The sequence below is a fragment of the Tyto alba genome, unplaced genomic scaffold (assembly GCF_018691265.1).
Source record: "Tyto alba isolate M040663 unplaced genomic scaffold, T.alba_DEE_v4.0 Super-Scaffold_11, whole genome shotgun sequence".
Classification (NCBI taxonomy): domain Eukaryota; kingdom Metazoa; phylum Chordata; class Aves; order Strigiformes; family Tytonidae; genus Tyto; species Tyto alba.
In genome coordinates, this window is record NW_024881273.1 from 10,353,684 (window position 1) to 10,381,657 (window position 27,974).

The window sequence follows — 27,974 nt, forward strand, 5'->3', positions numbered from 1 at the left end:
CAGCCCGCAGCCCGCTCTCCCAGACTCTGGCCTTGCTGAACACCCTGGACTTTAGCTTCTGCCATTGCTCATTTAGGTCGCAATAAATTTAAAGCTTTATTTATTACTGGGGTTTCATTTTCCTGAAGGTTGTGAGCAACTACCCGCCACCAGGGATTGCTTGTCATGCTTATTTACAGCCTTGTGGCTGACGGATGGGACCGTGACGATGTGCTTGGCTTCTCAGGCCAAGGTTGGATCCATCAGCTCATCGGTAATGGCACAGAGGAGGTACATGCTCGTGCTGCATCAGCATCAATGCTGAGAGCAGGGGATTAAAAGACTGTCCTCTGCTGCTTGCAACTCCAGGAGGATGGAGAAGCTGAAAAAGGAGCTGGCTTTGGAGAAAGTCTAAAGGTCCCATCTCCCAGCACCTGGGAACACGGTGGGCAACCCCCCAAAGAAGGATGCTGCAGTGATCGGGGTTCAAGAAGAGGGGAATAACTCATGGCATCCAGCAAATTAAATGCTAGGCTGTGCCCAGGGTCCCCGCTGTGCCCAGTACGTCACCTACCTTGTGCCCTTTTGGTCCAGGGTCTCCTTTCACGCCCTTCAGCCCTGGGATGCCCTAAGAGAGAAACGATGTGGTACCACATCACCCTGCAGCTGAGCTGCTCCTGTCAGCTCCCTGGCAAGGAGGGACCTCACCACAGCTGAGGCTGCCGCCAGGATTCTGAGAATTTCAGGTAATTTTAGAAACTTTTGAGGCATTTTCTCATCATAGCTTTGATTTTTGCTTTTGGGAGGATCCCTCAGCAAATCCCATTAAAAATGCAGTTCAGGTCCCTTGGCTGGTTGCAGAGCATCCTGGCTTGCTTTTGTGAAGTTTCCAAAGATGGGGGTTTTATTTTAAATAGAGGAATAACAATTTCCGGTAATTAAAAAAAATATTTGAGTAGGGTTTTTTGGCCAATGCTAGCTGCTGCTGTGCAGCCAGTTCCTCCAGCCATGGCAGCTCTCTGGGAATGTGGGCACCATCCTCTACAAGCGCTCAGCACTGCCAAGCATCAGACGCTTAACTGGAAGGGAAGTATTTGGCCTCTAGAACAACATATTAGAAATTAATGTGATTTGCCTGACTGCACGCACACTGATGGGATGCTAATTTGGGAGGAGGAGGAGGCAAGATGAGACAGATGAACGACGGATGGATGAAACACCCAGAAACTTCACTCATTTTAAATGGGTCTCTGTCTCGGTTGTCTGCAGAGCTGGGTTGCACAGTGGTACCTGTGAGGGTCAAACAGGGAGCAGCCGGCACCCTAAAACCTCCAAGCTAATACTCACGTAGGGTCCTTGAGGGCCCTGGGGTCCTTCCAGCCCCTTGTCACCTGGGTAGCCCTGAAATGCAAAAGCGAGAGACCCTGGCTGCTGTGCCCAGCGGTGCAGTGCGAGAGCAAGGCGGGAGCGATGCCCCGGTGCCTCTTGCAGGGAGAGCAGCCCGGGGGGGGGCTGGGGGGGCGGGAGACACCCGCCTTGGGCTGGAAGGGGCTGGGGACACACAGCCCTCCGGCTACACAATGCCCCTGTGTTGGCTTATCCTTTCCTAAGCCGAGGGCTCAGGCAGGTGGGAGCACCCCCCGGCTCAGGAGCACCCCTGAGCTGCCAGGGTGCCAAAGCAGCCCTCACCCCGGCGGGGCAAGGCCAACCTACCTTGGGTCCCTGGGGACCTCTCGGGGGCCGGTGGCCCGCCTTGCCTCGCTTGCCCTGGGAACAACAGATTAAAGACTCACGAGCAATTCAAGCCTGTTAAGGGCACCGAGCCGGCCGCCCCACGTCCCCCTCACTGCCCCTCCAGGGATGTGGAGCCCCCAGAAATCTGGGGCCCCTCTGCAAGACCTCCATGGGCTCCAAGCATCACCCCCGTGCCTCCCGCCATGGGGACAGTGGTGCCATTTACCCGTCTGCCAGCTTCTCCAGGGACCCCTTCTTCCCCTTCATGCCCTGCATCACCCTGGGGGAAGAAGAGATGGGAGATGTGGGTCACCAGCAGCCTGGAGACATCCCAGACCAGGACTGGGGAAAAGGGGCTGCTGCCTGCATGGAGACGGGGACAGAGCTCACCAGGTGCTGCGGGACCTTGGGGATGGACACCAAGGCCACGGTGAAGAGCTGGTCAGCAAAGGGGAGTCCCCTGTGCCCCCCCAAGGGCACCTGAGCCAGGATGGAGGCAGCCCTGTGGGGCTGGGGGGGGGTGAGCTGGGGACACTTGCCAGCCCTTCACCCAAAAACCAACCAAGGCAGCCCAAGGGCATCTAAATGCTCCACGTTTGCCAGGCATCGATGTGCAGGTGCCTTTACAGCGGGGAGAAACATGTCCCCCTGGGGCAATTCCCCCTGGTTTCTTTCCATGGACTGCAATGGGTTGGCAAGCTCAGGTGTCATCTGCAGAGGAGGATTTCAGAGGTACCTTTTCTCCTTTGCGACCTTTCCACCCTTCAGGACCGGCTTGTCCTGGAGACCCCTAAAATCCCAAAGAAGAAGGAAACCCCTCCATAAGGATGCTGCACAAGGGATGTCCCCTCCCATCACCCCTCCCCGCTCTTGCCACAGCACGCACAGCAGGATGCTCTAAGCTGTAGTCTCTGTTTAAGATTTTTGCCCATCTCTGGAGCAGGCTGGGCAGAGCAGGGCCGTGGGGGTTGTTTCAGCAGGAGCAGGGGATGCTGCCCGTGTGGGACCTTGCCACAGCCAGGAGATCCCAGCATCCTACTGCCTGTGCCAGGGAGAACCAGTATGGCTCCATCCCATTCCTCACCATTTGCCCCGGTTTTCCCGGCTTGCCCGGCTTCCCTTTCGCACCCACCAGGCCCTACGAAGGAAAACAAAAATCAACCCAACCCCGAAAATAAGCTCTAGGGTTATTCACCCAAATCCTGGGCAGGCTCTCAGAGTGGCTCAGACCTGGGCTGCGAGAAAAGCCAGAGGTGGAGAAGTGGGGCAGCAAAGGAGCCCACTCACCTCGATGCCGCTCAGCCCTGCGGCTCCAGCTTCACCCGGTGGCCCGAGAGGACCCTGCATTCATTTGGGGACAAAACACGAGGCTGGCATCAGCTCCAAGTTATCTGGGGGAAGGCAGGAGGGCAAGTACAAAGCCGGCTGCCTTGCCCCGGGGTCTGGATGGGTTGTTCCCCCCAGAGACCACTGGTGCTGGAGCTGTACTGGGGAGGGCCACCCTGCGGAGATGTCCCCTGCCCATCCCCATGGCAGAGGAGTTACCTGATGGCCCGGCTCTCCTTTGGTGCCCGTTGCTCCTCTGGCTCCTTCATGCCCGGTGTAGCCCCGGAGCCCGGGGGCACCCACCATCCCCCGGGCACCCGCTGCGCCCTGTGGTGCACACAGACAGGGCACCCATTACACCCCAGCCCAACCCCATCCGGAGCAGGGTCCGAGCAGCCACCCCTTGAGGGGCTTCAGCTACAAGCGACGGCTCTCACTGTCCACTTTGGAAATCCACCCCGGGGTTTATCCTGCATCCCGACCTCTCCCAGCAAAAGCCTGAGTTAAGGACACGTCTCGCCTGGGCAGAGCGTCACTGCAACACGGGAGAACTGGGATGCAAGTGGGATTTATCCTGCAGCCAGGGCATCAAAAACAGATTCGTGGCTCTGTGCATATTAGGACCACGACCATAAAATGCATCTCAGGGCAGCGCGAGTGCTCCTGAGCGCAGCGTGGTTCCTGGGGCCCGCTGACCGCAGGGACACCTGCAGATTTGCTCTGTGAAAGCAGAGGAAGGGGAAACCAAATGTCCCGGACAAACTCAGGCAGACTCCAACAGCCAAGCGTTAATTGCACAACAGCCACGGCACTTTCGCATGGGTTTTAATAGCTGGATTAAAATGCCTTTATGGGGCTTTGGCTCTAGGGAAACCAAGGAAACAATGACTCAGTTACAAAGCCATTGCAGGGCAGGATCCGGGAGACATGGCCCGGCACTGGGGCTGGCAGAGCTCGCTCTGTGGTCACCCCCCGCGTGAGACACAGCCCCAGCCCCAGGCTCTGCTGCTCCATTACAGGATGCCACCAAACCTCTTTCCCAGGGAGGTTTTGCTGGGGCAGGGCCAGTACTCACCGCTAGACCGGGCTTGCCGCCGTCTCCTTTGACTCCATCGTCTCCAGCGAGCCCCTGCAGTGATATTGGGGATTTAGAATAAGCCTGTCACCACCACGTGCTTCACACTCAGGCCCTCTGCAGGTATTTTAAGCATCCTCTCCCTCATACCACGTTCAGCTGGCCAAGGCACGTGCCCAGGCAGCACCCAGGCACCACGTGGGAGCCAGCATGATTCTTCCACAGGGCATCCCTGGATACCAGACTGAAATGGTCTGATTTTTGGGGTGGGGAGTCAGTGCCAAGATGTGAGGCATTAAAACCCCTCCTCACTTCTGAGCGCCCTGTTCTGGGCAGGCAATAAATCCCTTGGCTTTGGTTTGTATTGGAAATGGTGAAGCACTGAGGAAGCCTTTGGCAGCTCCTGGCTCTACAAGATCCCAGGCATCAGTACCTGTAATCCTGCAGCACCAGTGGGTCCATCCATGCCTCGTGGCCCTGGATCTCCCTGGAGAAGGAGGGGAAACAGCTCTGTCACTGGAAAACCTCTTCCTTGCCTTGTTGACTTTGGGTCTCAGGCAACATGGCAGGTCCCTCAGGTCACCAGCCTGCCCAGGTGTGACCCAGATCCTCCACCACAGCCAGCCCCACCACATCCCCCATCAGCCAGAGGCAGAAAGCAGAGAATGGGAAAAGGCCAGAAAAGGGCATTTCACCCAGAGCTGAAGGGTTGGAGCCATCACCCTGCTGTACCTTTACTCCCTCAGGACCATCGACCCCAGGAGGACCTTGGAGACCCATCTCACCCTGTTCGGAGCACAAGCAAAGGAGCCTCATTGAGTCAACCCTGCCCAGTTCTCCCAGTTACACACATGTCACCTCGCCAGGTCTGTGATCAACCGAAACAGAAGGAGGGACGTGATCCGACTTACAAACCGTCCTCTGGCTCCAGCAGGTCCCGCAGCTCCAGTGACACCAACCTGGCCCTGGGACACAGAGGGAGAGGTGCTCAGCAGGGCCCCAGCCCGGCCGGGGGGCAGGAGGCTGGAGTTTGGCCGGAGGCAGCATTAACCCAGACTGCCCGGCAAGTCCACACCACCCTTTTGTGCCAACAAGATCCAATTTTAGAGATGAGACACAAAACTCCCTAGTTATGGAGACTTGCCAATTCCTAGTATTTTTTTGTGGCTCCTGGAACCCAAGATTTCCTGCTGGGGGGGTAAGCCCCCCTCCTCAGCACCCAGCACCCAACTGCCAGCCTGCGGGGACACTGGGAGCACAGTGGGCTGAGGCTGCCCCTCTCTGTACTTACCAGCAAACCTTCTTGGCCCTTCTGTCCTTTATGGCCTTTTTCTCCAATTTCCCCCGTAGCAGCTCCTGGGCCAGGCACTCCAGGAAGGCCCCTGGGGCCAGCATCACCCTGCTCAGGGATGGAGACAGAGGTGTCACAAGGAAGAAAACAGAATAGTAATTCAAGGAGCTTCTGCATAGAGATGATGTGTTTCACTCTCTCACTGGGTGCCGCAGACAGAAGTTCACCCTAGGGTGCTCAGGAGAGGTGCTGATGCCAGGTCTGCGGGACACCCCTGTCCTGCTTCTGCCCCCACCACAGCAAATGGAGCAGTGGAGGCTGAGCAGGCTGTGGGTGTTGCCGAGGTGCTGCAAGGAGGGACAGGGTTAGAGGCATTCCTCACCTTCTGTCCCTGTGTTCCTGGCTCTCCTGGGTCTCCAGCATCACCAGCGTCACCCTGCCCGGAGGGGAAATATCAGCATCAGATGCAGCGGCCAATCCCCAGCCCCATCCCACGGTGAGTTAAAAGCTGAGCTCTGGCTTTCATAGGCTGCTCCACCCTCCTCTGGCTGGGATTTTGGTGCTGGGTAAGGATGGCCCCTCAGCTTCACCTGCACCAGGAGGTCAACCCCAGCTGTGACCCACACTAGCCCAAAAGCGAGCAAGGACAAGATGCTGAGCGCATCCAAGCAACACCTCACCCAGCAAGAGGACCCCAAAGCATCACCCCGCCCTCCCCCCCCACCAACACACACTTCCACAGGGACACTTCAGCCCATCTGCAGCAAAGCCCATAGCACGGGCACTTGTCCAGAGCCAGCGCACCGGGTGGCACACCTTTCCCGTCCCCATCCCCTGGCACAGGACGCCGGCGGGCAGCGGTGACCCCCCCCAGTGTCACCCAGCACACGTACCTCCTTCCCTCGCTCCCCAGGCCTCCCCGGCCGCCCCTCTGGCCCATCGTCCCCTGGCTCCCCAGGACCCCCTTTGATGCCCAGAGCTCCACAGGTTCCTGCTTCTCCCTGGACAGGATGAAAACAACCAGGATTATTCTTGTCTGTCTTTTCCAGCTGACTCTGCTCTCTGTCATTTCTCACCATCCAGCCACCCCACTTTTCCTTGTACCAGGTACCCAATCTTTGAGGGGACCTGGACACCCCTACCACGCCCAGCAACATAAATCCCTAGGCATGAGCATGCTGGGGGTGGATTTCAATCAGCCCTATGCGGGTTTAGGTGCCTGCCCCTGCAGCAGAGGGGTCAGTTGAGCCCAGCACTGCCCGTGGTATCACCCCCAGCACCCGGTGGGAACCAACCTGCTCGCCTTTGGGCCCCAGCTGACCCTCCGCTCCTGGTGGTCCTGGTGGTCCCTGGGGAGGAAACACACAGCCCTGCCCTAGAACAGCTCGTTTACCCCGCGTTGCAAAAAGCCTTTGGCTCAGTTAATGCAGACACAGCTTGAACCTCCTGGTTTAGTTGAGGATCAGCAACCTCCTCCTTTAATTTCCCATCCCTGGAGAAGGCATGTAGGGAGAGGCCGGCTGGAGCAGCCCCAGACGAGGCAAGGGCAGGGTTCCCCAGCTGATGTACCTGCTCGCCATCCAGCCCACTGACACCAGCTTCCCCAGGATCTCCCACGTCACCCTGCCAGAGGACACAGACATTAGGACAGGCAGCCGTGCTGGTCCTCCACGCAGGTCCCCCGCAGACCCTGCTGCCCCGGCTGCCCAGCGTTTGCAGGATGGCTTGTGAAGTTCTTCTCCCACCTTGCACCAGACACATAAATCCCCACCCCACTTGGCAAAACCAGTGGCCAAACTGGGTGCTTGCCCCTACAGCCCTAGGGGAGGAAAGCCCACTCTGGGCAAGCAGAGCAAGCCCCGAGGCTTTGCCTGCCTGGGCAGCTCCTGACTCACAGGGATGACAAGGGGAACCAAACCACCTTCTTTGTCCTTACCTTCTCTCCTCTCATCCCCAAAGGCCCTTCAGGTCCACTTGGACCTTCCCGGCCCTGAAAACAAAAACCCATATCAGCAGCAAGGCTTTGCCGTAACTAAGAAAGCCTTTGCAGCTCCCAATCAGAGACCTGGGATGCCCCAGCACACCATGTCCCCACGGGCAGAGAAGCCATGCACCAGCTTCCCTTTTCTTTCCCCTCCTGCAGGTGCTTTAGGGAACTCCCCAAAAGTGTTGCACCAGCAAAATTCTTGCACCCTGTCCTACCAGTTGAGGCAGGAGGTTGTGTTGGGTGTCGATCGAAAGAGAGAGCCCCATCTGCACTCACCGGGTACCCAGATGGACCAGCAGCACCAGCCGCTCCAGGAGCCCCAGTTTGTCCTGCTGAGCCAGGCTTCCCGGGGGCACCATCCAGCCCCTGCATGCCAGGAACGCCCTGCAAGGCCAAAAGGCCACTTAGGCACCCCGAAATGCAGCGCAGGGTGCAGCTCCAGGAAGGGCAATGCCAGTGGGAGCCCCGTGCCTGAAGCAGTTGGGCCACCACGGGGATTTGCAAGGTACCACCTGCATGCGATGGGTACCAGTGCCTCATCACTGCAGCACAGGAGGTCACTGCTGTCCCCGCACCCCACATGTCACCACCCAGCTACCCGTGCTGGGTTTGCATCATTCTCTGCCCCACAACCAGCCCAGGGATGGAGCTGCCTCCAGGGCGGGCGCCTATCTTTCATCTCATCGTACATCACCCGTCTTCAGCCTACAGAGCATCTCTGCGAGCTACAGCTCTCCCACTTACAGGCAGCCCTGGAAGCCCTCGAGGACCCGGGTCTCCTGCTCTGCCCTGAAACAAGAAGGATGCTCAGCAGTGTGGTCATGGCAAGGAGGCACAGGGGACCCTGAGCAAGGTGAGGCTTCGCTTGGCCAATCCCCATGTGCCCGGGCCACCTCAGCGGTGCCCGTTCTGCATCGGGACAAAACCCAGCCAGCAACAAGATGTTGTCCAGCAACAACCAGGGTCCTGCCTGCTCCTGCAAAGGGGTCCAGGATTCTCACTGCTAACGCTATAGGTAGCACACAGTATATATTGCAGGGTATTGCACATCCGCAGGGGACCGCGGCAGAGGGAGCGGAGCCAGCCAGGCACACGGGGAGCACGGCAAGTCCTACCTGGGACCCAGGAGCACCGCGTGGACCAGGGGGACCTGGCAGGGCCTGGGGGGAGAACACCATTAGAGCCCCATGCCGCAGCCCTGACCACTCCCCTCTCACCAGTTTAGTCCCTTGATGCTGGTGGCGAAGATTTCTCATTTTCTCCTACTCAGCCCAGCCAAGACAACTTGCTCAGTGCTTCTCCAGGGGGGGCCGGAGCTGCCCAGGGCAGCAGCAAACAGCACTCACCTTGGGACCAGCTTTTCCTGGAAATCCTGGTAGGCCTTGGGCTCCTGTTTCTCCCTGTTAAGAGGCAAGAAGGATTTTCTTTCTTCCATATGTTTTTAATGCAGTAACTTCTTAAGAAAAAACAAACAAACAAAAAAACCCAAAACAAACAAACAAACAAAAAAAACCCAACAAAAACAAGAACAAAAACAAACACCCCATCTGCCTGGAATCTTCTAGAAGCCACAGAAGTTTGGGCAGATGAAGTGCTGGAGAACCAACAGTTTGCCCACCGTGGGAGCCAGCTCCAGCCATTCTCCTCCCACCACCCCCGCAACCTCCCTGGCACGAGGCCGCTGGCTGACACCTCCCAAACCCGCCCCTTGGGTTCAACAGCCCGACCCGAAAACATTTCTGAAGCCTGGACTCCCACCCCAGCACATCCCCTCACTGCGGCGCTGCATTTCCCAGCCCTACCTTGTCTCCCCTGCGCCCCGGCCTCCCGCGGTCGCCGGCAGGTCCCGGGTAGCCCTGCGGAGAGCACGGCGTTAGGAGGCAGCTGGGGCTGCCCGGCATCTCGGGGGGTTTGGGAGAAGGTGGGTGCTGAGGCTGAGCTTGGGGAGCAGCAGGACCCCGGGCACCGCAGGAGCCCTGGCAGGTCGGCGAGTGCCTGGCTGGGGGACAATGCTGCTCCGGCCAGCATCCCCCCCCAAGCCGACCACAGCACCGTGCCCCTCTCCACAGGAGGACTATCACTTACATAAGTGCCGACAGGTCCCTGTGGCCCCTCCGAGCCAGGCTTCCCAGGCAGCCCCTGCCAGGCAACACGAGGGCATTAACAAACCTCCGCTCCCTGGGTGCAGGCAGGCATCTTCCCCTCCTTGGTGTCCACGTCTGAACCTGCAGGATCCCCCCAGGTCTCCCCATGGCAGCCAAGAGCCTCTCAGGGCTGTTCACCACCACCACTGCTCCAACCAGCCCCCTCCCAGCATACCCATGGTCCCCTCAAGCCCCAGCTCTCACCTTTGGGCCCAGGGAACCCAGGTCTCCATCAGGTCCAGGTCTTCCCAGAGAGCCCTTTGGAAATATTTGGGGAAGAGTTGTCAGTCAAAAGGCTGAGATGAGACAAGCCCCACTGAGCCACCGCTGCTGCCTCTGTACTCAAGGACAGGCATCACCTGGTCCAAACTGAGTTGCTGGGGACAAACTCTGCCACCATGGCCTGTCCTGGTGGCTCCTGCACCCCAGAACCCCATGGCTGGCTCTCCAGCAGGACTGTCACTGGGAAGGTGGTGATACTCGCTCTTGGGGTCATCACCAAGCCCAGCTGAGAGCAGGCTCTCAGGGAGGAGCTCTCCCAGCTGCAGGAGCTGCTCTGGGTCTCCATCCCAGTGAGCAAGGACATGGGACTGTCCTCCTTCAACCTGTACCACCCATTTCCACCTGGGATGGAGCAAACACTTTGATCCCCTCCCAGGACCACGCTGCTATTCAGCCACCCAGGTGTGAAGGGTTTCCCTGGGCTGCTGTCCCCCACGGAGACCCTGCTAGGCTTGGGGAAGCTGCAAAGTCCCTCAGGCAAGCTGGTTCCCTGGGGATATTATTCTGCTCTTCCCTAGCCTCAGCTATTTCTGCCACTGAGGCTCTTGTATGTTTTTTAACAAGAACTTAAGGTCAGGTCCTACAGATGCCCTGATCCCCTGCCAGTTCCCAAGGTGGGAAAGTCCCATCTTCCCCACCAGTCACACCAGCCCCGCTGACTTCCCACTTATGAAAATGCAGACTTCATGCAGAAGGAACAATTTTTTCCTTACTATCGATCCAGGAGGTCCTGTGTGCCCACGGCCCCCCTGCAAGCCGGCAAAACCCTGGAGGAAAAGGCAGAAATAAAATGAGCGACGGAGGGCAGGCAGAAGTCAGAGGGATGGAGAATCTCTCCCCTGGCGTGGTCCGAGGCTCAGCCTGCCGAAGGCAGCGCTGGTGCTTCCCACTTCAAACCAGCTCTTTGGTTTCTTGTTGCTGAAGCACCGCGGCTGCGTGTGTGCACGCACCCAACGCCCACATCTGCATCTAGACAGCGCTGTGCCAGGCTAACAGCAAACGCAGAGGTGTGTCTCTGACCCAGAGTAGAACATCTTTCATAGATTGTTTTGATGGAAGTGCCAGATTTGGTTTTTTTCTTTTGTATTTCAGAGCAAAGATAAACAAATATTAGACATCCTACAGAAGGAAAAACTTGCTGCTAGTTTAGGTCTTGCTGCTGAACCTCTTCTGGATAGTAGCGCCAGGGATGAGAAATCATTTTACAATAGCCAGTTCTTAAAAGCACGGCTCCGTTCCTTCTCCTTCGCTCCTCAGCACGATTCTCAGCAGGTCCCTGTCTGCAGCTGCACCCAGAGGAGCACCCGCCGGCTGGTCTCGCTCCATCAGGGCCACCCACCACCTGCACCCCATCCCATGGACATGCTTCTGAGGCACGTCCCCAAGGGGAGAGAGCGGAGCAGAGGGAAGGAAGGACAGAAGTCGGATAGCCATGCAGCTCTACTCACCAGTGGTCCCCTCCTGCCCGGGCTGCCCACAGTCCCTGGGAGACCCTGCAGAACAAGGCAGGTGATGATGAGGATGGGGAGGCAGAGGCAGCCTCTCCCAGTCCCACCATACCAGCCCAGAGCCAGCTGATGCACATCACGGCAAGGTCCAACACGGTGTCAAGGTCTTGACCCGTGTAGCCATGGGGACGGTGGGGCTGGGAAGTGTCCCCTGCGTCGGGCTCAGCTCCCCGTCTCGATACAACCCACCGCCCCAGCCCTCGCCCGCAGTCAAGTACAGAGTGTAGGATGGGAACCTGTGTACCAGGCTTTCCTTCTGCGCCTTCTACTCCTGGGATGCCCCGCAAGCCCTGGAAGGAGAGTCTCATCTCAGGAAAGCAGAGCCCGGTGGCACGGTGCCCCCGTCAAGGGCTTGGCCAGCCCCAGAGCCTCCCTCCGGTATTAAAAGGTGGCAAATAAGCAACGGCACAGTCCCCAGGGCACTCATCGGGTCTGTATCGGGCCACGGGTTCGTTAATGTGCGGCTCATTCCCCACACAGCTCCTGCAGCCCCTCCCTGCTCCATCCCACCTGTGGATGCAGTCACTGGGAAATAACATGAGTGTGGGAGGAAACCCGTTCCCACTGTAAACACGTCAATCGTGTTTTTTCCCCTCTTGCCTCAGCTATTTATTCAGCTCCTTCACCAAACATGACTGAATAATAGAGTTTTCTTCAAAAGTTACTTCCTGAATTGTCTATGCTCAGGGTTAAGAGGGAAGTTGTGGTGTTGGGCAGGTGGTTTGTCAAAGCACTTCATGCAACGTGCAGAAGCCTGAGCTGATCATCCCCAATTTATCCTTTGCAAATTCCCAAGCAGAACCCAATCCTCCTGGGAAACTGCTCCCCAAGAGCTGACGGCACCACGCACCAGCACAGAGATGTGGATCATCTGCTACTTACGGGCAGCCCAGGGATGCCGACCAGCCCACGCTGACCCACGCGGCCCTGGAAAACAGTAAGCATTAAGAAAAACATCCTTCTGCCAGCAGTAAAGCTGCAGATTTGGAAGCAAAGCTGGTGCTTGAAGATGCTGTGGCTCAGCCCCAGCACGCCCCGAGCCAACCAGCAAGGGGTGTCCAAGGTTGTTTCAATCTCCCACAGCCAAAGGTGTTCCAAGATTCAGCTCCAAGTACCAGCACCCCATTAGTTACCCGGGCTCCCCGTGGTCCTGGGGTTCCCTGTGGCCCATCAGGTCCTCGGCCTCCCTAAAATTCACACAAAGGGAAACACAGTCACTTTAGGCAACCCTGCAGGTGTCCCCCAGCCCCTCCACCCCGCTGAGCACCGAGGGGACTCATCCAGCCTCTGCCACGTTGGCAGGTCAGTGCCCGGCCAGAGCGGGCACAGGGATGCCAGGCATGGGGTGGGGGGCCAAGAGGCTGGGGACCCTCCCCAGGGGGGCATGGCGGTGCTGTCCCCTGGGTGCTGGGACCCATGCTGGAGCTCCCGGCAGGGTGGTCACATCCATGCGAGGACGAGGGCAGCCCGTGGGGAACAGCAGCAAACGCCAGCACTGACCTTGGGTCCCTCGCTGCTGTTCAGCCCCGCTGGGCCGATCTGACCTTCTTCCCCCTGCCAGGAGAGGGGAGAGGAGTTGGCCAAGGCAAACGCAGCCTCTGATCCTCCACCTGCTCCCCCAGCCACAGCAGCCACCATCCCCCTGCCTTGTGTAGGGGAGAAACACAGGGAGCGTGGCTGGGGGTGACATAAATTAAATGGCAATGTGACCTGGGGCACCAGTTGAGCTTCAGGGTGGGGATGGGGACTTCCCCTGTCGCCCAGGATTATAAAACTGGCCATAAAAAAATAAAAGCTTAACGGGTTTGGTCATGGGACCAAAAAGAGCACAGTTGAGTATTTTTGTTTCCTGATGATCAAATTAAAGGCAATTCAAAGGACTGATGTGCCAAGACTCCTGCCTGCTCGGACACAGCCCCCTGGCCCCTGGCTCCAGACCGATGCCGTGCGATGGCAGCGCTGCTTGGCTGGGTGGGAAAGGCACTGCCTGGCAGCCAGATGCAAGTGCTGCGTCTCCATCTCTTGGAGAGGTGGGAGGATTCAATTCTCAGTCTGAAGGGTGAATGTGAGAGCAGATCCAGGCAGGCATCCCAAAAGCCCTTCAGAGGGGGAGGGCATCACATGCAACGGGATGCTGCAGACCAGAAAGGTGGGTGGGAAAATATAATCCCTCCTTCTCTTTCTCCTGAGAAACTGCAAACTGCTAAACAGCCAGCCTGGCTTCAGTTCCCAGGTAGAAATATTGATCTGTGGCTGGGTTCATCTACCCTGACAGCTCGCTCAGAGCACACACTGCAGGAAAAGGCACTATGAAAATTGTGTCTTGTTCCTGTGGCTCCTTAAGCACTGCTGTGCTGGGCTCCTGGAAGCTGGTGAGGGTCGGGGACAGGCAGTATAGCTGGTGAGAAGCAGGGGACCCTCTGGAGCTGCCAGCACAGGCTCAGGGAGGCAGAGAGCCTGGCCAAAGAGAATTGCATCAGTTCAAGAGCTGGGCTCAGCAGGAACCCTGCAAAGATGCTCAGGCAGAGGCAGCTGGGGAGGGCTTCCCTCAGACCTGCTGGAAATCCCCTGCCTATAGCTGCCCTCTCCTCGCATCACTGAACCCACCAGCTAATTTCAGGTCACTGATGGGGGCACAGCTGGAGGAGTCTGGAGCAGCCGAGTCAAAACTTTGCTAGTGTGAAGTACTGAGGTGCCAGGGGCACCTGCGACCCCGAGGTTGGGGGCTTTGAGCAAAGCTCCCCACGGCCGGGCAGGGGCCAGTGGGAGCAGCGCGGGGGGAGATGCTGTTAGAGGGTTCCCTTAGCCCACACCAGCTCCCAGCAAGGGAGGAAATACCAGTACTACTGCCAGGTGGGCTTTTGGTTGGGGACAGCCCAGTGCCTTCAGCTCACAGGAGGAGGAAGAGGCAGCGCAGGGTGGCAGAGATGCTTGGGATGCTGAAGGGGAGCTGGGATTAGGCGGTGGGAGAGAGGGATCCTGCAAACCTGTGGTGCCTGCGCCAGTGGCGTCGCAACGCGTGGCTCCTGGGCTGGCACCAGGGCACGTCGCCCATCGCCCGGGCTCAGGAGCAGGCAGGAGTGCTCACCCCAGGCAGGGTCAGGGCAAGGCAGCACTGCCCACGCTCCTGCAGCCCTCAGGGCTGTTCCCTCCCCACACACACACACACACACACACCCACCTCACAGCATAACACTGGGCGCACGTCTGTCCCACCACACGACACCCCGGACCAGCCGCGGCACTTACATCAGGGCCCCGGGGCCCCACCGCTCCTCGGGGGCCGGGAAAGCCCTGCAAGCCAACCTGGCCCCGAATCCCCGGGGACCCTTTCGCTCCTTGTGCTCCGCACGGACCCTTGGAGGAACAAGACACAGCATGTCACAGGTGGGCTTGCCAACAGGAGGGACAGCCAGTGCCTGGGGACCCCCAACCCGCAGGCAGGAACCCCCCCAGAGAGCCCATCGCTTGCTGCCCCAGCTCTCCGCACACCCAGCCTGTGGCATGGGGTCACTCTGGGCAAACACCCCGCAACCCTCCTCCGAGAGCATCCCTAGGGCACCAACAATGGGGCAATGCAATATTTTTAAACAGCCAAAGAAAGATGGAGCAGAGAAGGATGGATCAGGGGCGGCAGCGCGGTGGGATCAAGCGCTGCCTGAGCCGCCTGGCTCTCACGGTCCCTCCAAGTGGATGTCCCTGGGACCCTGCACATCCACACCAACCCATCCCCTGGCTGGAAAATAGCACATTTGAACAATGAAAGAGGAAACAGCTTGAGGAATCCCCCCCAGAAGCCTAGGTACGTGGTACCTTGTCTCCTTTGTCTCCCAGGTCTCCCTTGGCTCCTCCCGGACCTTGGCAGCCCTGCAGAGGTGGAGGGTACACTCAGAAAACCACGTTATGCCACTCCTTGCAACCAAATCATGCTGTCATTTGATTTTGGCATCAAAGAAAGTTAGTTTTGTCCAATTTAGATCAGGGCTTTCCTCCTGACGGGCCTTTCAGAGCTGGTAGCAGGTATCTGCTCCTCATGGCGGGGGGGCTTCAGAGATTCTGGGTTCACTTGCCACCAAACTGTTTGTGCCCCCAGCACCCCATGCCGATCCCACCCCCAGCTCCCTGGCAGGTAGGACTCCTGCAACAGCCAGTGGTGGCATCCCAGCTGCACAGTCCCGATACCAGCACAACAACAAGCACCTTGTCCTCATTACCATGTTCCTTAACACAGGCTAAAGCATTCCCACCTCCCTTGTGCCTCTGTCCTGGTTTCAGCTGGGATAGAGTTAATTTTCTTCCTAGTAGCTGGTACAGTGCTGTGTTTTGGATTTCATGTGAGAATAATGTTGATAACACACCGATGTTTTAGTTGTTGCTAAGTAGTGCTTACACTAAGTTAAGGATTTTTCCAGCAAGCAGGTGCACAAGAAGCTGGGAGGGAGCGTGGCCAGGAGAACTGACCCGAACTAGCCAAAGCCCAGTATAGAAACTGGGGGGACCTGGCTGGGGGGCAGATTGCTGCTTGGGCATTGGTCAGTGGGGGGTGAGCAACTGCATTGTGCATCACTTGTTTCCTCTTGGGGGTTAGTTCTCTCTTTTTTACGACATTCTTTTTCATTATTATTATTGTATTTTCTTTTATTTATTAAACCATTCTTATCTCAACCCATGAGTTTTACTTTTTTTTGATTCTCCTCCCCATCCCACTGGGAGGGAGGAGGAGTGAGCAAGAGGCTACGTGGTGCTCAGCTGCTGCCTGGGGTTAAACCACCACAGCCTTCCCAAAGCAGATGATATCTTAGGGCACACTGTTGTGTCTGAAAGCTCCTCCTATTACAGCGAGGTGAGCCCAGGTGCAGCTCTGCCATCCCAAACAACTGCAGTTGCCACCTATTCAGAAGTCAAGCCTAAGCACAGGCAAAGAGCATGAGGCTGGTGCTTCGGGCTGCTGTGACGCAGCTCTCCTGCGTCCCAAGCAGGGATGGCATGGGTGCCACTCACCCGCTCTCCTTGGGTGCCTTTTGAACCTGGCAGGCCAAGAAATCCCTTCAGAGAGAGACACAAAATACAAGTTAAAAAAAAAAAAAAACAAACAAAAAAAAAGAAAACAAAAAACCAAACCACAAAGAATAATATCACACGTGCTCATGAAGGCTGACAGCCCTCCCACACTACAGGAAGATGCCGACAAATGGGAGACACCGGTTTAGCTCTGCAGGGTTGCTGCTAATGATGCCACAGTGGGATTTGCTCCTCAAGAGGGACCAGGGGATGCATAAGCCCTCCCAAGGCTGCCCCCACCCACACAGCAGCCCCCAGCACAAGGATGAGGTCCTTGTTAGGCTCCAAAATGCACCACCCGCATCCCGCTTTGCATCCCTCATCCCTTTTGCAAGCACCAGTTTTCAGCTCCGCACGTCGGGGTTTCAGCACGTGAGGAACAAAAGCACCAAGGGCCATGCTCAGCTGGGACACTGTGGGTCGGGTGGGAGGAAGGCCAGGCTGCCTCAGCCTCCTCACCCTTTGGAAAGGGCAGCCCAGCACCCAAACCCCTTGGGAAAAAGGGTGCAACTAATTGTGAACCAGGGAAGGGATAGGCAGGGCTGGGGTTGGGGCATCTCTGCTGATAAATCCATAGGGAAAAAAAAAAAAAAAAAAAAAAAAGATAAAAAAACCAAGGTCCTTGCAAGCAGCAGAGTCTGAGGAACCTTGGAGTTTGGAGAGAAGGAGCGTGGCCACAGGGATGTGGCTGTCATCCCCACCAGCCCTTGTGCCACAAACACTGCGGGAAGCTGAGGGTGGCAGTGGGGAGCAGGGCAGCCCCCCGCAGTGCTTTGGGGGGCTGCAAGGGGGAACACAAGGGCACCCCGCACCCAGCCACCCACTCCCACAGACTTACCCCAGGGCCCTCCTGTCCCGGCTGCCCCCTCAGCCCGGGGACACCGTCTGTGCCCTGCAAGAGGAGTGCTGGCATCAGCTCACGCCAGGCTGGGCAGAGAGTGCCCAGCCCCACCACATCCCCCCCCTCCCTCCCCCCCCCCCCCCCCGGGAGCTGCCTGGGACCTCCAGGCTTCATTTGTAAGGCCTGCTGCAAGCCCTGGGCCCCCCTCTCCTCTGAAAGCAGAGGCAGGGATGCCTCACCCCACCTCTCCGGTCCCTCCAGGGAAAGCCCTCAAGCCCAGGCTTCATCCCCACCAAGGTCAAAGCAAGCCAGCAAGAAACTCTTACAGTGTCTCCTTTGGGACCAGCGGATCCCTCCATCCCAGCTGGACCCTGGGGGAAAGCAAAGGCAGGGGGATGTTTGGGAGAAGAGGGATGCTGCTCACGATCCTGCTCTGCAGATGAGACCCCAGCCCATAGGAACTCTGCCTGGCCCCCCGGGAGCTGCCTGTCACACCCCAGGGACCATGTCCCCATCAGCTCACCCTTCCCTTTTCCCCCAGCAGCCTCCCCACAGGACACAGCCCTTCCCACCCACCCACTCCCACCCGCTCCCAGGTGGCCATAAAGACCCTCAGGGTCAAGGACTTCACGCCCGTTTGCAAAGCACACGGGGGGGCAAGTCCCTGAAGCTCCTTCCTTGCTCAGCAAGTGCATGGCGGGGGGACGTGGTGGGCTCCGAGCCAGGACAGCACCCACTCACCTGTGTGCCCCTGGGGCCGGGGGGGCCACGTCTCCCCTGCAAGCCCTGCGGTCCCTGCAAAGCAGCGGGGGATGAGGAGATGCTGTTAGAACCCAATCCCTACACGGAGCGTGCAAAGCTCTTTTTGCCATGCAAAACCTCTCCTGGGAAATACCGCGTGGCTGAGGAGCTCCAGGGGAGCTGGTGTGAGGGGACACCCCCACCACTGCAAGGGGTACAGAAAGGATTCCCACTCCCGTCTCAGCCTCTTTGCAGGTTTTGGGGTGGGTTGAGATCACAGCCCAGCTGGAGGAGACCCCTCTGGGCTGGGTGACCCTTGGGACACCCTCCCATCCCAGCACCCCCACCAGCTGTCCCAAGACGCCCCATCACCACGAGCTTTGCTTATCCCTCGGTGCAGGCGTGTACTGACCCACGTACCTTGGGGCCCCGGGGGCCGGGCAAGCCAGGAGGGCCCATTTCTCCCTGGGGAGAGAGCAGGGAAGGGACAAGCTGAGCGCAGCGGCCAGAAAATCCCAAATAGCAAAGGAAGGGGACCAGCGCTGACCCACCTGAGAGCCATTGACACCTCGGCATCCGATGGATCCCGGCTGGCCCGGCTCTCCCTGCAAGGCGAGAGAGTGCTCAGCTCTGCAGCCACGTGCACCATGCAGGAGAAGATGGGGCAGGGTCCCCCCTAGACATCCCCCTTGGCAGCAGAGGCAGCCCCATGTGAGTGGGGATGCTGGGGAGAGGCTTTTTACTGGTGTGTGTAAGTTTTAACACCATTTGTCCTTTTGCAATTTTCCCCCCACCCCTGCTACCAGGAGGCTGCATTTTAAGCTGACCCATCCTTTTCAGGTGTAAATCAGCACAAGGGATGAAGCTGGACAGGATGGCACATCCCAGCCTGCCCATGGTGGTCCTGCCCTGCTCCTGCTGTGAGCCGGGCGGCAGCAGCTCCACCAGCCCAACATTTCAGCCGCGGTTTGAACCGAAAAGCTGCCACTTACCATGGGGCCAGCAGGGCCTGGGGGACCCACTGAGCCTCCTTCCCCCTGGAACAGGAGAGAAAGCATGCCATTTTTCTAGCCAATTTGCTTTGATTCTCTCCTTTTAGTCTTCACATCCCCAATTCCCCTTTTTCTTCATATCAGCATCAGCTTCGTGATTTCCCTTTGGCCAGGTACCTGGCCAGCTCCCTTTCTGTTGGAAGGTACTTCCATTGACCACCACCAAACCACCTCAATTTTCCTTTTAAATCCTCTGCAAACCCTTCCCTGGCTAGGATGCCTCCCAAAGATGTGACAGCAGTTAAGCTACCAGCGTGCTGAGAGCAGCACGGAAAAACCCAGGTGCTGTCAGCCCGGGATTTGTCTCAGCTGAAGGTGGTCACCTAAAATAAACTGCAATGCAATGTGCTCTGCAAAGGCTCACTGATCTTCATTGCCAGCCAGAAGAATGAGCTGGGATGCAAACGTCCATGTGGGAGATGTTGGGGGTGAGGGGAGGCTCCTGCCCCCAACATGCAGAGGGACAACGTGCCTGGTTGCTCTGGGGCACTATCCCCATTAGTAAGAACCACCTCCAGGACAAAGTTACAGATATAGTTTAGGTCCAGCTCCCAGAGAAAAAAAAAAAAAAAAAACAAAGAAAGAAGCAAAAAACCCAACAACAAAAAAAACAAAACAAAACAAAACAAAACAAAAACAAACCAAACAAGACTTTGCAAGAGTGAAGCACAAAGCAGTACCAGTGACCTGCAAAGCCCAAGTCCTCCCTCCTTGGATCCATCTTTCCAGTGGGGAGCAGCAGGCTCCTGCACCCCTTTGGGGAAGGCTGGTGACAGAGAAAGCAAAACCACTCACCTCCGGCCCCACAGGGCCTTGGAAGCCCGTCACACCCTTCAGACCTGACATCCCCTGGGAGAGAAGCCGAGAGTGGGGTGTCAAGCAAGGTGCCCACCCCGAGGTGGCAGCTGCCTCTGTCCCATCCCTTGCAGGAGGGTCAGGGAAAACACAGGGACCATGAGGGTTTTGGCCAAAGCCAGGGGAACGTGGGTGGGAGCCAGGGATGGAGCTTGGGGCTGTCACAGAGGAGCAAAAGGATCGGCCCAGGAAAGGGGATGGAGGGAAGGAGCAATCCCGGCACAGCAGGATGCAAGACACCCCCGCTTCCCCCTTTACTCACGTGAAGCCCCGCAGGACCTGGCAGGCCATTTTCTCCCTTCACCCCCTGGAAAAGCCAAGAGCAGCCTGAGCGATGGAGAAGAGCATGACCTGGGGCTGGGGGGCTGTGGCAGGGAAGAGGCAACCCCCTGCCCGAGCCAGGCAGGGCTGTGAAGAGTAAGGACAGACACCCTCACCTTCACTCCCTTCTCTCCTTTCTCCCCAACTGGTCCAGGGTCACCCAAGAAACCCTGAAATCGGAACAACAATGATGTGTGAGCCCCAGCTGGACCACCAGGAGCTAAAACGTGGCTGCTGTGCCCCAAAAGACTGTCGGTATGATGCAGGGGGACGGGGACCCTCAAGCTTGTGCTAAATGAGGCAGCCCCAGAAGAAAAGCCTGGCTGCTTGTCCCCAGCACAGTGCCAGCCCACTGTGGCTACTCCGCTCCCGTGTCCCACACCAGTGCTGCACTATGCCACATGCAATGGTGACACGGAGGTGTCCCAGCGCCTGCAGGGCTGCCGTGGGGCTCTCCACAGCACCACTGCACCAGTGGCAGGGCCATGCCCGTCACCTTGGAGGACACCCCGGTGCCCTGAGCTGCACGCAGCAGCAGTGGGGAAGAAAACCAGAGCTCCATGGGCCCGTGCAAGGGGTACAAAGCTTCATGTGTCTGCAGGTGCTGAGGGCCCAAGCGCTGAGAGCTTGAGCCCAAGGGTTGGAGAGAGAGTCTCTGCCTGGATGCTGGCATGATGCTCACGGGCCAGAGGGTACAAAGTATAGGCCAGAAAAGATACAGGATAAACCATGTGGGATTGCTGTTTCAAAAAGAAGAAACTGGGTTTCAAACGCCCCAGTATGATCAGACCTCAGAGGAGCCCAAAATAGCCTGGGCAGCTGTAAAAATTTTAGCTAACGCCTTAAAAACACTGTGTGGGGTGAAAGGGGAAAAAAAAAAAAAAAAAAAAAAAAAAGGAGGACAAACCACTAGGATTCACTTTTTTTGCAGACATTTTATATGCTGGCTCACAAACCCCTGGAACTGGTGTGACGCAGGAGCATCCCTGCTGCCCCTGGGCCGGGGCAGCTTGGAGCACGGGGTGCTGGCGTGGCTGGAGGCCGAGTGGGCAGAAGGGCGAGGGGGGCCACTGGCCGGATCCTGCACGGCTGCGGGGTGGCCATGGGGGACCCCACACCGTCACGCAACATCGGGCCGGCACATGCGTGCCCACAGGCTGGGCGGGAGGTGGGCACCTGGCACTGCTGGTGCAGTACTGGTGAAACCAGTGATGGGAAGGTCTTACTGGCTGGCATGAAGCGTGCATGTCGGGACTGGGGCTGGCACCCAATCGCGCCCGCGACAGGGCGGAGGTCAGCTTACCTCTTCTCCCTTCTCGCCAGCCAGCCCCCGGTCACCCTGGAAGCCCTGCAGTCCCTGGGGAGAGGGAAGAAGGAGCAGAGCGGGCGCTGAGGAGCTGCCCAGTACCTCCCAGCTGTGCCCAGCTCCAGCCCCACTCCCTGCTCCACTGGCAGCCGCTGCCTCCTGCCCACGGCCACCCCGGTGCAGACTCCCAAGGGGCTGCTGAGCACCCCAGACCCCTCAGCATGGTTCAGTCCTTGTCACCAGCCTCCAAAAGCCCCCAAGAAAATGTCCAAGCCCAAGTGTATTGCCTGTATTGCCCCGGGGTTGCTGCCAGGGACCATCACAGCACCAAGTGACCAGCTTCACAGCTTGAACGCTACCCAGGCAGTCCATAATGGTTCTCATTTATTTCTTTCTTTCCCCCCCCCCAGTTATTTTCTCCTGTAAAAGCACCGAGGAGGTTCAGATGCAGAAGAGCAGCCCAGCCCTTGTGCTCAGCCCCACCACAATGCGGGATCTGCAGCGCTCTAGTTATCCCAGCTGCACCCTAACGCACACGTGTGATGTTCTACAGCCCTTTTTTTGGGAAACATGAACCTCGAGGCACTAACCCAGGACTGCCTGGGTTTGTAGGATTAGGAGGAATATTTTAGTTAAAGGAGGCAAGTGAACATAAAAAGCAGCAGCATTAGGACCCCCTTGTCTCCTGAACGGGGCTTGGGGCTGCCCCTTCCCCACCCTGTCACTGGCCATGCCATGGCCCTGCCTGCTTGCCCGTGCCCCACCTGCTCTCCTGGTAGCCCCCATGGCCCAGGTTTGCCATCCAGGCCAGGGAAGCCATCCGAGCCAGGGTAACCCACACGTCCTGGCAAGCCCTGGATCCCAGGTTCACCCTGGGGAGAAAAAAGCCAAGGATGAAAAATTTAAAAATCCACATCACTGTGAAACCAATAAATTGAATGCCGAGCTCTGCCTGCCTCGTGCTTCTGCAGCAATGCCTGCTAAGCACCAAGTACCTTGCCAGGAGCTGGGGAGGGCTGGCAGGGGGAGAAGCTTCGTGCATCCAGGCGCTGGGCACGTGGATCTGCCCAGGCTTTCTGACCAAAACCGTGGGAGAGTTGCAATCAGCAGCCGTACAGCAAGAAACAGAACGGAAGGCAGGGAAGAGGCAATGTGTTAAGAGGAGGTCAAGCAAAAGCCCTCTGCATCTGCTTCTTGGCTCTGGGACTTATGCTCAAAGCCATTTCTGATGTTTTCCCACATGCAAGAGCCCAAGAAGATCCTCTGGACTGGGCATCACCAGCTAAAGCTTAGGGACAGCTTTTTTCAAGCCCTTAGCTCACTGGTACTTCTGAATTAAGGCAGGATAAAGAGCCATCTGGAACAAAGAGAAGACATTTCCCTTCAAATTGCTTTGATTGTTTGGATTTCTCAAAAATATTGGGACGTTTGGTCAAGTCCAAAAACTGGACTTTGTTTTAGTTTGTAAAGTCAGAGCTTGAAGGAAAGGCAGAAAGATGCAGCTGCCTCAGTTACTTCAAGTGAAGAATCTGGTTGCAAAATATAAAAGCTTGTTTTGGGGAGGTTTGATTTTCCATCTCCCTCCTCCAGGGGCCTCAGCCTCCCACAGCCATCCATTTACATCCCCCATACTCATTAGTGGCCATGTATGCTTGGGGCACCCAGCCCAAAAGCCAGATTTTTTGCCCCATTCCACTTCCAGCCCCAGCTTCAGGGAATACTTATTGTTATTTGCAATTTTGCAAGCAAGAGACATGGGCTGCGATGCACCTCTGGCTCTGCTCTGTGGCAGGTGAGCCCAAGCAGATGGGCCAAATGCAAAACAGACTGTGGGCAAACCCAACCCAACCACATCCTCAGGCGCTGTGAAGGTGGATGAAATCCCTTCTCCTCTTCCTCACCCCTGCTGTCATCCGATCAGCCTCCCCCCGGGCAGTGAGAGCAGGGAACGGAGACCTGCTGGAGCCTGAATGAGCATCAAAGCCCTCTTGGGCCAAGGTCTAGTAGAAATGTGAGCCTTAACAAAAACCACCCCAGACTGGTCAAGATCTGAGTCAAGTTGAGTTTCCCTGTTGGAAATCTGCCATGCAAAGCCTTTGGCAGGTGCCAAAGCAAGAGCAGGAGAGGAGGGAGCCAGGGACAGGGTTGTGGCCGTGACACAGCCCCCCGAACCAAAGATATCAGGATTGTGGATGGACTGTGATGGGTGGAAAAAATTGCTCCTTTCCATTTCTGTGTTAATCCCTGCCCAGAACTGCTGACTCCCCTCGCAGATCCTGTTTATGTGAAGATGGAGAATAACTTTGGCACCTTTTGGCTAAGCTATGCCGATAGACTCCAGTGTTTACACTCAACCAGATTAACACAGTCAGTGATGCCTTCCAGATGCTGGCAGCTGGTAAAACACTATCCCTGAGGTGCATCCCTGCTGCGAGGGAGTGGGGCTGGGGGTGACAGGACACCTGGCAGCAGGATGCGTGACAGAGAGCAGACACACAGTGCCTGATGTGTTCCTTGCCCAAGATACCAAGTCTAACTTTTGCTATGAGCTTTTGGCACTTAAAGGTTCAACGCAGCTGCCAGGCACCAGCCTGTGTCCTGCTCACCAGCCTGTCCAAACCCTCCTTCAGCATCGATCCACGTAAGCCCAGCCTGCCCTTGGATCCTCTTCTCAAGCCAGAGGAAAAGCCACCCCAGTTTTGGAGAGGAAGACACGATGACAAAGAAGATTGCAGGAGAAAAGGAAGGTCATTGCTGAGAGGGAGCCAAGGGACCACGGTGCTGTGGTTAAGGTCACTGGGGAGATGTTATGCAGGATGGAAAACACTGGAGGGCTGAGGGAAGATGATCGCTTCAGTGGATGGATGAACAGGGAGATGAGGAGCAGCAGGGATGAGGACTGCTGTCCCTTCAGAGCAGCCCAGAAGCAGCCAGGACAAATAAGCAAGAGGCAGGGGTGTGCTGGAGGACACCTGCACATCGGCTCTGTTGAGATGGACAAGATTCGGGACACACCAGCAATTCCCATGAGGGCTGAGTACCAGTGAGCATGGGTGGGAGAGCAGGTGGAAAGCTCCAGCGATGCTGGGAGACTGGGACATCTGCTCTCCTTTCCTTCTACCCACAGGGCATCCAAAGGCCGCAGGCAGCTGTGCTCGCTCTGTCCCGGGGAAGGTGGCCGGGTCGCAGGAGGACACGCGGCACAGCAGCTCCCGTCATGGAGCACAGGCAGAGCTCGCACAGCCCTCTGGCCAGCGCCGTGGGGAGGGAGGTGGGTGGTTTCCAGAAGGTGACAAAAGGACAGAATGCTTTTGGGACAACCGTGCCAACTTGTATCCACCTGCCTGGACACACACACACACACACACACACAGGGCAGAGTCCAGCACCCAAAGGGATGGTGCTGAGCAGTGACCCAGCCCACACAGCTGCTGGAGTGGGGTGCTGCAGGCACAGGGCAAGAGGAGCTGCAGCGTGGGCTCAGGGGAACCAGCCTGCCATGGAGAGCCACCCCTGCCAGCCACAGCAAGGTCCCCAGAGAGAGGACCAGGCCATCACAACCCTTCAAACCAGTCACACATTTCCTTGCACAGCCCCCAGCAAACCTGACCGTTAACAGTTCTCCCTCACCCGGCCCTCCAGGGTTTGATCCAAGAGGAGCAGGGTCCTTGAGAGTCCCCAGGACATCCCCGAGGGCACACTCACCCTCTCCAAACTGGGAGCCATTCCCCCCACTCCCACCAGCCAGGCAGCCCCCACCAGCACCCCCACTCACCGTGTACCCCCGCTGGCCTTTCTCGCCCGGCTCCCCCGGATCTCCGCAGGGTCCCTGTGCACAAACAGGAGACGAGTTAGCAAACATGTCCCCCCCTGTCCTGCCCTGTGCTGAGAGCACCCGAGCCCTGCGGAGGACAACCAGCACTGCACGGGGGCAGCCTCGGGAAGGGCAGAGCGGGAGGATTCGCGTCCCTCGGCACAACCCACCACCCTGCCCGCCTTCACGGGGTCCCTGGCCCGGGCAGGTTTGGAGGTGGTGACATATCTGGTTCCACGTTGCTTTGATGCCCTACGGGAGGTCAGGATGGGGAGTTTTGCCTTCGTTTCTTTTGCCTCGTGGCTCTGCCCCGTTTGCCAGCCGGGGGGGGTGGGGTGTGTGTGTGTGTGCGGAAAGCATCACCCAACAATCCTGGGGGCTGCGTGGGCACAGGGCTGCAGACCCACCACCAAGGCCTGGCCCCACACAAGCACTGCATCAGCCATTCTCAGGCTTGTTTTTGTGCCTCTGGGAGGAATCTACATGGTCCCTATCCAAACTTGGGGGCAGGAACCCGATGCCCTGGGGAAGATAAGCCAGCACTGTTCAGCTGGCAGAGACAGGGTCAGGGGCTGCATCTGCCAAGAAAACCCAGGGAGTTAGATATCAAACATCACCCGGGTTTCGGTGGGAAGCAAACAAGCAAACCATTAGGCTTCTTTGAAACCCAATCCCAAGGCCCTTAATTACAGCATGCCAGAAGCCACTGGGCAGCAGATACTTTTTGGAGCAGCTCAGGATTGTGCAAGTGATTGGGGACATTGGCTCTGCAAGCTGCCTCAGGCCAGGGTGGCAGCGGGGCCAAGCAGGACTCTTCTTACTTACAGGTGCTCCTGTTCTCCCTGGATGTCCTGGGGGTCCGGGGGCTCCAGGTTTTCTCTGGATTAAAAAGAGAAACATTGCTAAAACACATCTTACTGACAAAGTGCTTGGAAAGCTGACTAAGCTGAGGAAAAAATAAACCACCAAGAAAGTTGCTTGACAGTAATACTCACCGGCCACCCTGCATGTAGAAGCTGGTAAAACGATGATTGCTGAAGGGATAATAGAGGGGAAAGCAAAAAGTTAAAAAAACAAAACAAAACAAAACCCCAACAACTAAGTCCCCCTTTTCTGGCTTCAAAGTCTTTTTCCTGTTGCTTGGGAAGACATATCAATGAACCAGTCCTCTAAATTATTATTATTTTTTTTATGCAAGGTGTATGCAAGTCACAAGACAAGACTTAATCTGAGGACAATGTGTAGGAGATAAGGAATTGCTGGTCTCATTAACAAATGAAGATGGAGACCTCACTTCTGAAGTCTGCTGAAATATAGCTCCTCCATGGACGGCCTAGCAGTCTCGGGACATCAGAAATGTTTTTCATGTGGAGAGGTCAGAAACACGTTCGTGAGTGCTGGTACCATCATATTTAGCCCAGGTAGGGCTAAACCCAGTTGTTTTGACACTGCAGTTTGCCCCAGGTGAGAAACTTCATCCCCACCAGCCCCATCTGAAGCCCCAGATGAGGAGATATTCCAGCAGTCATGGCCAGCAGGCTTTCTCCTCACTGCTCCTAGAAGCCAAAGCTTTCATGTACCTCTGATTTTTTAGAAGACCAGATGACCACAAAGAGGGAAAAAAAAAATTTAAATGCCACAGAGTGGACTAATCCCATCAGAGCCACAGCTAATCCTACCATATTTCAAAACCAGTGTAAAAGTCCTAAAAACTCACAGTGTAGAATCCTCTCTGCACACTTCCAAGCTAGGTTTCCCCAAGTTTTGGGAGATGCCCAGGAAACAAAATGTCTGTCTCCAACCACCAGCTACTCTCCTGGCCCTCCCAGCAGCACAAACCAGACACCCAGGAGACAAAACCCACCTTTCCTCCTCCTCTTTCCTCCTCCTTCCCACGGTGAGCCCAGACATACGGTTCAGGCAGCTCTTCCAAATCCTGGCTTGCATCAATGGCTAAGAAAAGCCCCCCCTTGTTCATCACCCCAATCCCAAGCAGCTGGAGGGGCAGGATTCCCACGTGCTCCTGGGGCACTCCCAGGCTCGGGGGCGCCGGGAAACCCTCTGCTGTCCCCTGCTCCAAAGATCCATCCTCTGATAGCAGAGGAGAGAGAAGGGAAAAAGCCAAGGAACTCATTAATGAAAATAAACACAGACCTTTCAACATATGGAAATATTTCTAATAATGAGCAGGGCTCTCAGGGGCAGATGATGGATGGATGCATTTAACTAGCTCTAATGCCGCATCAGGCATCTCACTTCCTTTCATGTTGATGCCGAATTGATTACCGTGAGCTAATGGGTGCAGTCCTTTCCAGCCTGCCAGGGCCAGGCCATGGTCCTCTTGTCCAGCCAGTTCTCACTTCCCTCAAAAGCTGATCACAAAAACTTTGGGGGTGAGGGGGCGGTTGGAGCATGGCCAGTGCTTTTGCCTTGTCTTGGGAATCAGTGAACTCAGATTCACTCGGGACACGATATTATTTCATTAGGCTTCAAAAAAAAAAAAAATCCAACCTTTCAAGAAGGGGAAAAAAAGTCCCATAGGAGACATGAACTCATATTTCAGAGCACCAGATGCCAAGGAGAGGGGAGAGAAATTAATTGCCTTCTGCAATTTCAGCAGGAAATGGTGCTTTGCTCGCTGCAGCTCTGGTCAGCAG

The 27,974-nt window shown here is 56.9% G+C and overlaps 1 protein-coding gene across 3 annotated transcripts in view; it reads right to left on the reverse strand.

Annotated features, from left to right (window-relative positions):
• Positions 1-27,974, reverse strand: part of LOC116963432 (collagen alpha-1(I) chain-like) — a 97,494-nt gene that overhangs the window by 4,039 nt on the left and 65,481 nt on the right. For all 3 annotated transcript variants that reach the window (XM_042786554.1, XM_042786555.1, XM_042786556.1), the window contains 48 exons: positions 26,313-26,351; positions 26,143-26,196; positions 25,279-25,332; positions 22,268-22,375; positions 21,501-21,554; positions 20,314-20,367; positions 20,139-20,183; positions 19,817-19,870; positions 18,962-19,006; positions 18,521-18,574; positions 18,390-18,434; positions 17,970-18,023; positions 17,555-17,599; positions 17,226-17,279; positions 16,328-16,372; positions 15,140-15,193; positions 14,576-14,683; positions 12,827-12,880; positions 12,460-12,513; positions 12,209-12,253; positions 11,563-11,616; positions 11,267-11,311; positions 10,532-10,585; positions 9,741-9,794; positions 9,478-9,531; positions 9,195-9,248; positions 8,739-8,792; positions 8,508-8,552; positions 8,137-8,181; positions 7,669-7,776; positions 7,342-7,395; positions 6,975-7,028; positions 6,701-6,754; positions 6,299-6,406; positions 5,788-5,841; positions 5,406-5,513; positions 5,026-5,079; positions 4,847-4,900; positions 4,548-4,601; positions 4,115-4,168; positions 3,259-3,366; positions 3,001-3,054; positions 2,798-2,851; positions 2,450-2,503; positions 1,940-1,993; positions 1,693-1,746; positions 1,327-1,380; positions 554-607 (listed from right to left, as the gene is read on the reverse strand). In XM_042786554.1, the coding sequence (XP_042642488.1) occupies positions 554-607; positions 1,327-1,380; positions 1,693-1,746; positions 1,940-1,993; positions 2,450-2,503; positions 2,798-2,851; positions 3,001-3,054; positions 3,259-3,366; positions 4,115-4,168; positions 4,548-4,601; positions 4,847-4,900; positions 5,026-5,079; positions 5,406-5,513; positions 5,788-5,841; positions 6,299-6,406; positions 6,701-6,754; positions 6,975-7,028; positions 7,342-7,395; positions 7,669-7,776; positions 8,137-8,181; positions 8,508-8,552; positions 8,739-8,792; positions 9,195-9,248; positions 9,478-9,531; positions 9,741-9,794; positions 10,532-10,585; positions 11,267-11,311; positions 11,563-11,616; positions 12,209-12,253; positions 12,460-12,513; positions 12,827-12,880; positions 14,576-14,683; positions 15,140-15,193; positions 16,328-16,372; positions 17,226-17,279; positions 17,555-17,599; positions 17,970-18,023; positions 18,390-18,434; positions 18,521-18,574; positions 18,962-19,006; positions 19,817-19,870; positions 20,139-20,183; positions 20,314-20,367; positions 21,501-21,554; positions 22,268-22,375; positions 25,279-25,332; positions 26,143-26,196; positions 26,313-26,351 (2,820 nt within the window). The remainder of the gene's footprint in view (positions 1-553; positions 608-1,326; positions 1,381-1,692; positions 1,747-1,939; positions 1,994-2,449; positions 2,504-2,797; positions 2,852-3,000; positions 3,055-3,258; positions 3,367-4,114; positions 4,169-4,547; positions 4,602-4,846; positions 4,901-5,025; positions 5,080-5,405; positions 5,514-5,787; positions 5,842-6,298; positions 6,407-6,700; positions 6,755-6,974; positions 7,029-7,341; positions 7,396-7,668; positions 7,777-8,136; positions 8,182-8,507; positions 8,553-8,738; positions 8,793-9,194; positions 9,249-9,477; positions 9,532-9,740; positions 9,795-10,531; positions 10,586-11,266; positions 11,312-11,562; positions 11,617-12,208; positions 12,254-12,459; positions 12,514-12,826; positions 12,881-14,575; positions 14,684-15,139; positions 15,194-16,327; positions 16,373-17,225; positions 17,280-17,554; positions 17,600-17,969; positions 18,024-18,389; positions 18,435-18,520; positions 18,575-18,961; positions 19,007-19,816; positions 19,871-20,138; positions 20,184-20,313; positions 20,368-21,500; positions 21,555-22,267; positions 22,376-25,278; positions 25,333-26,142; positions 26,197-26,312; positions 26,352-27,974) is intronic.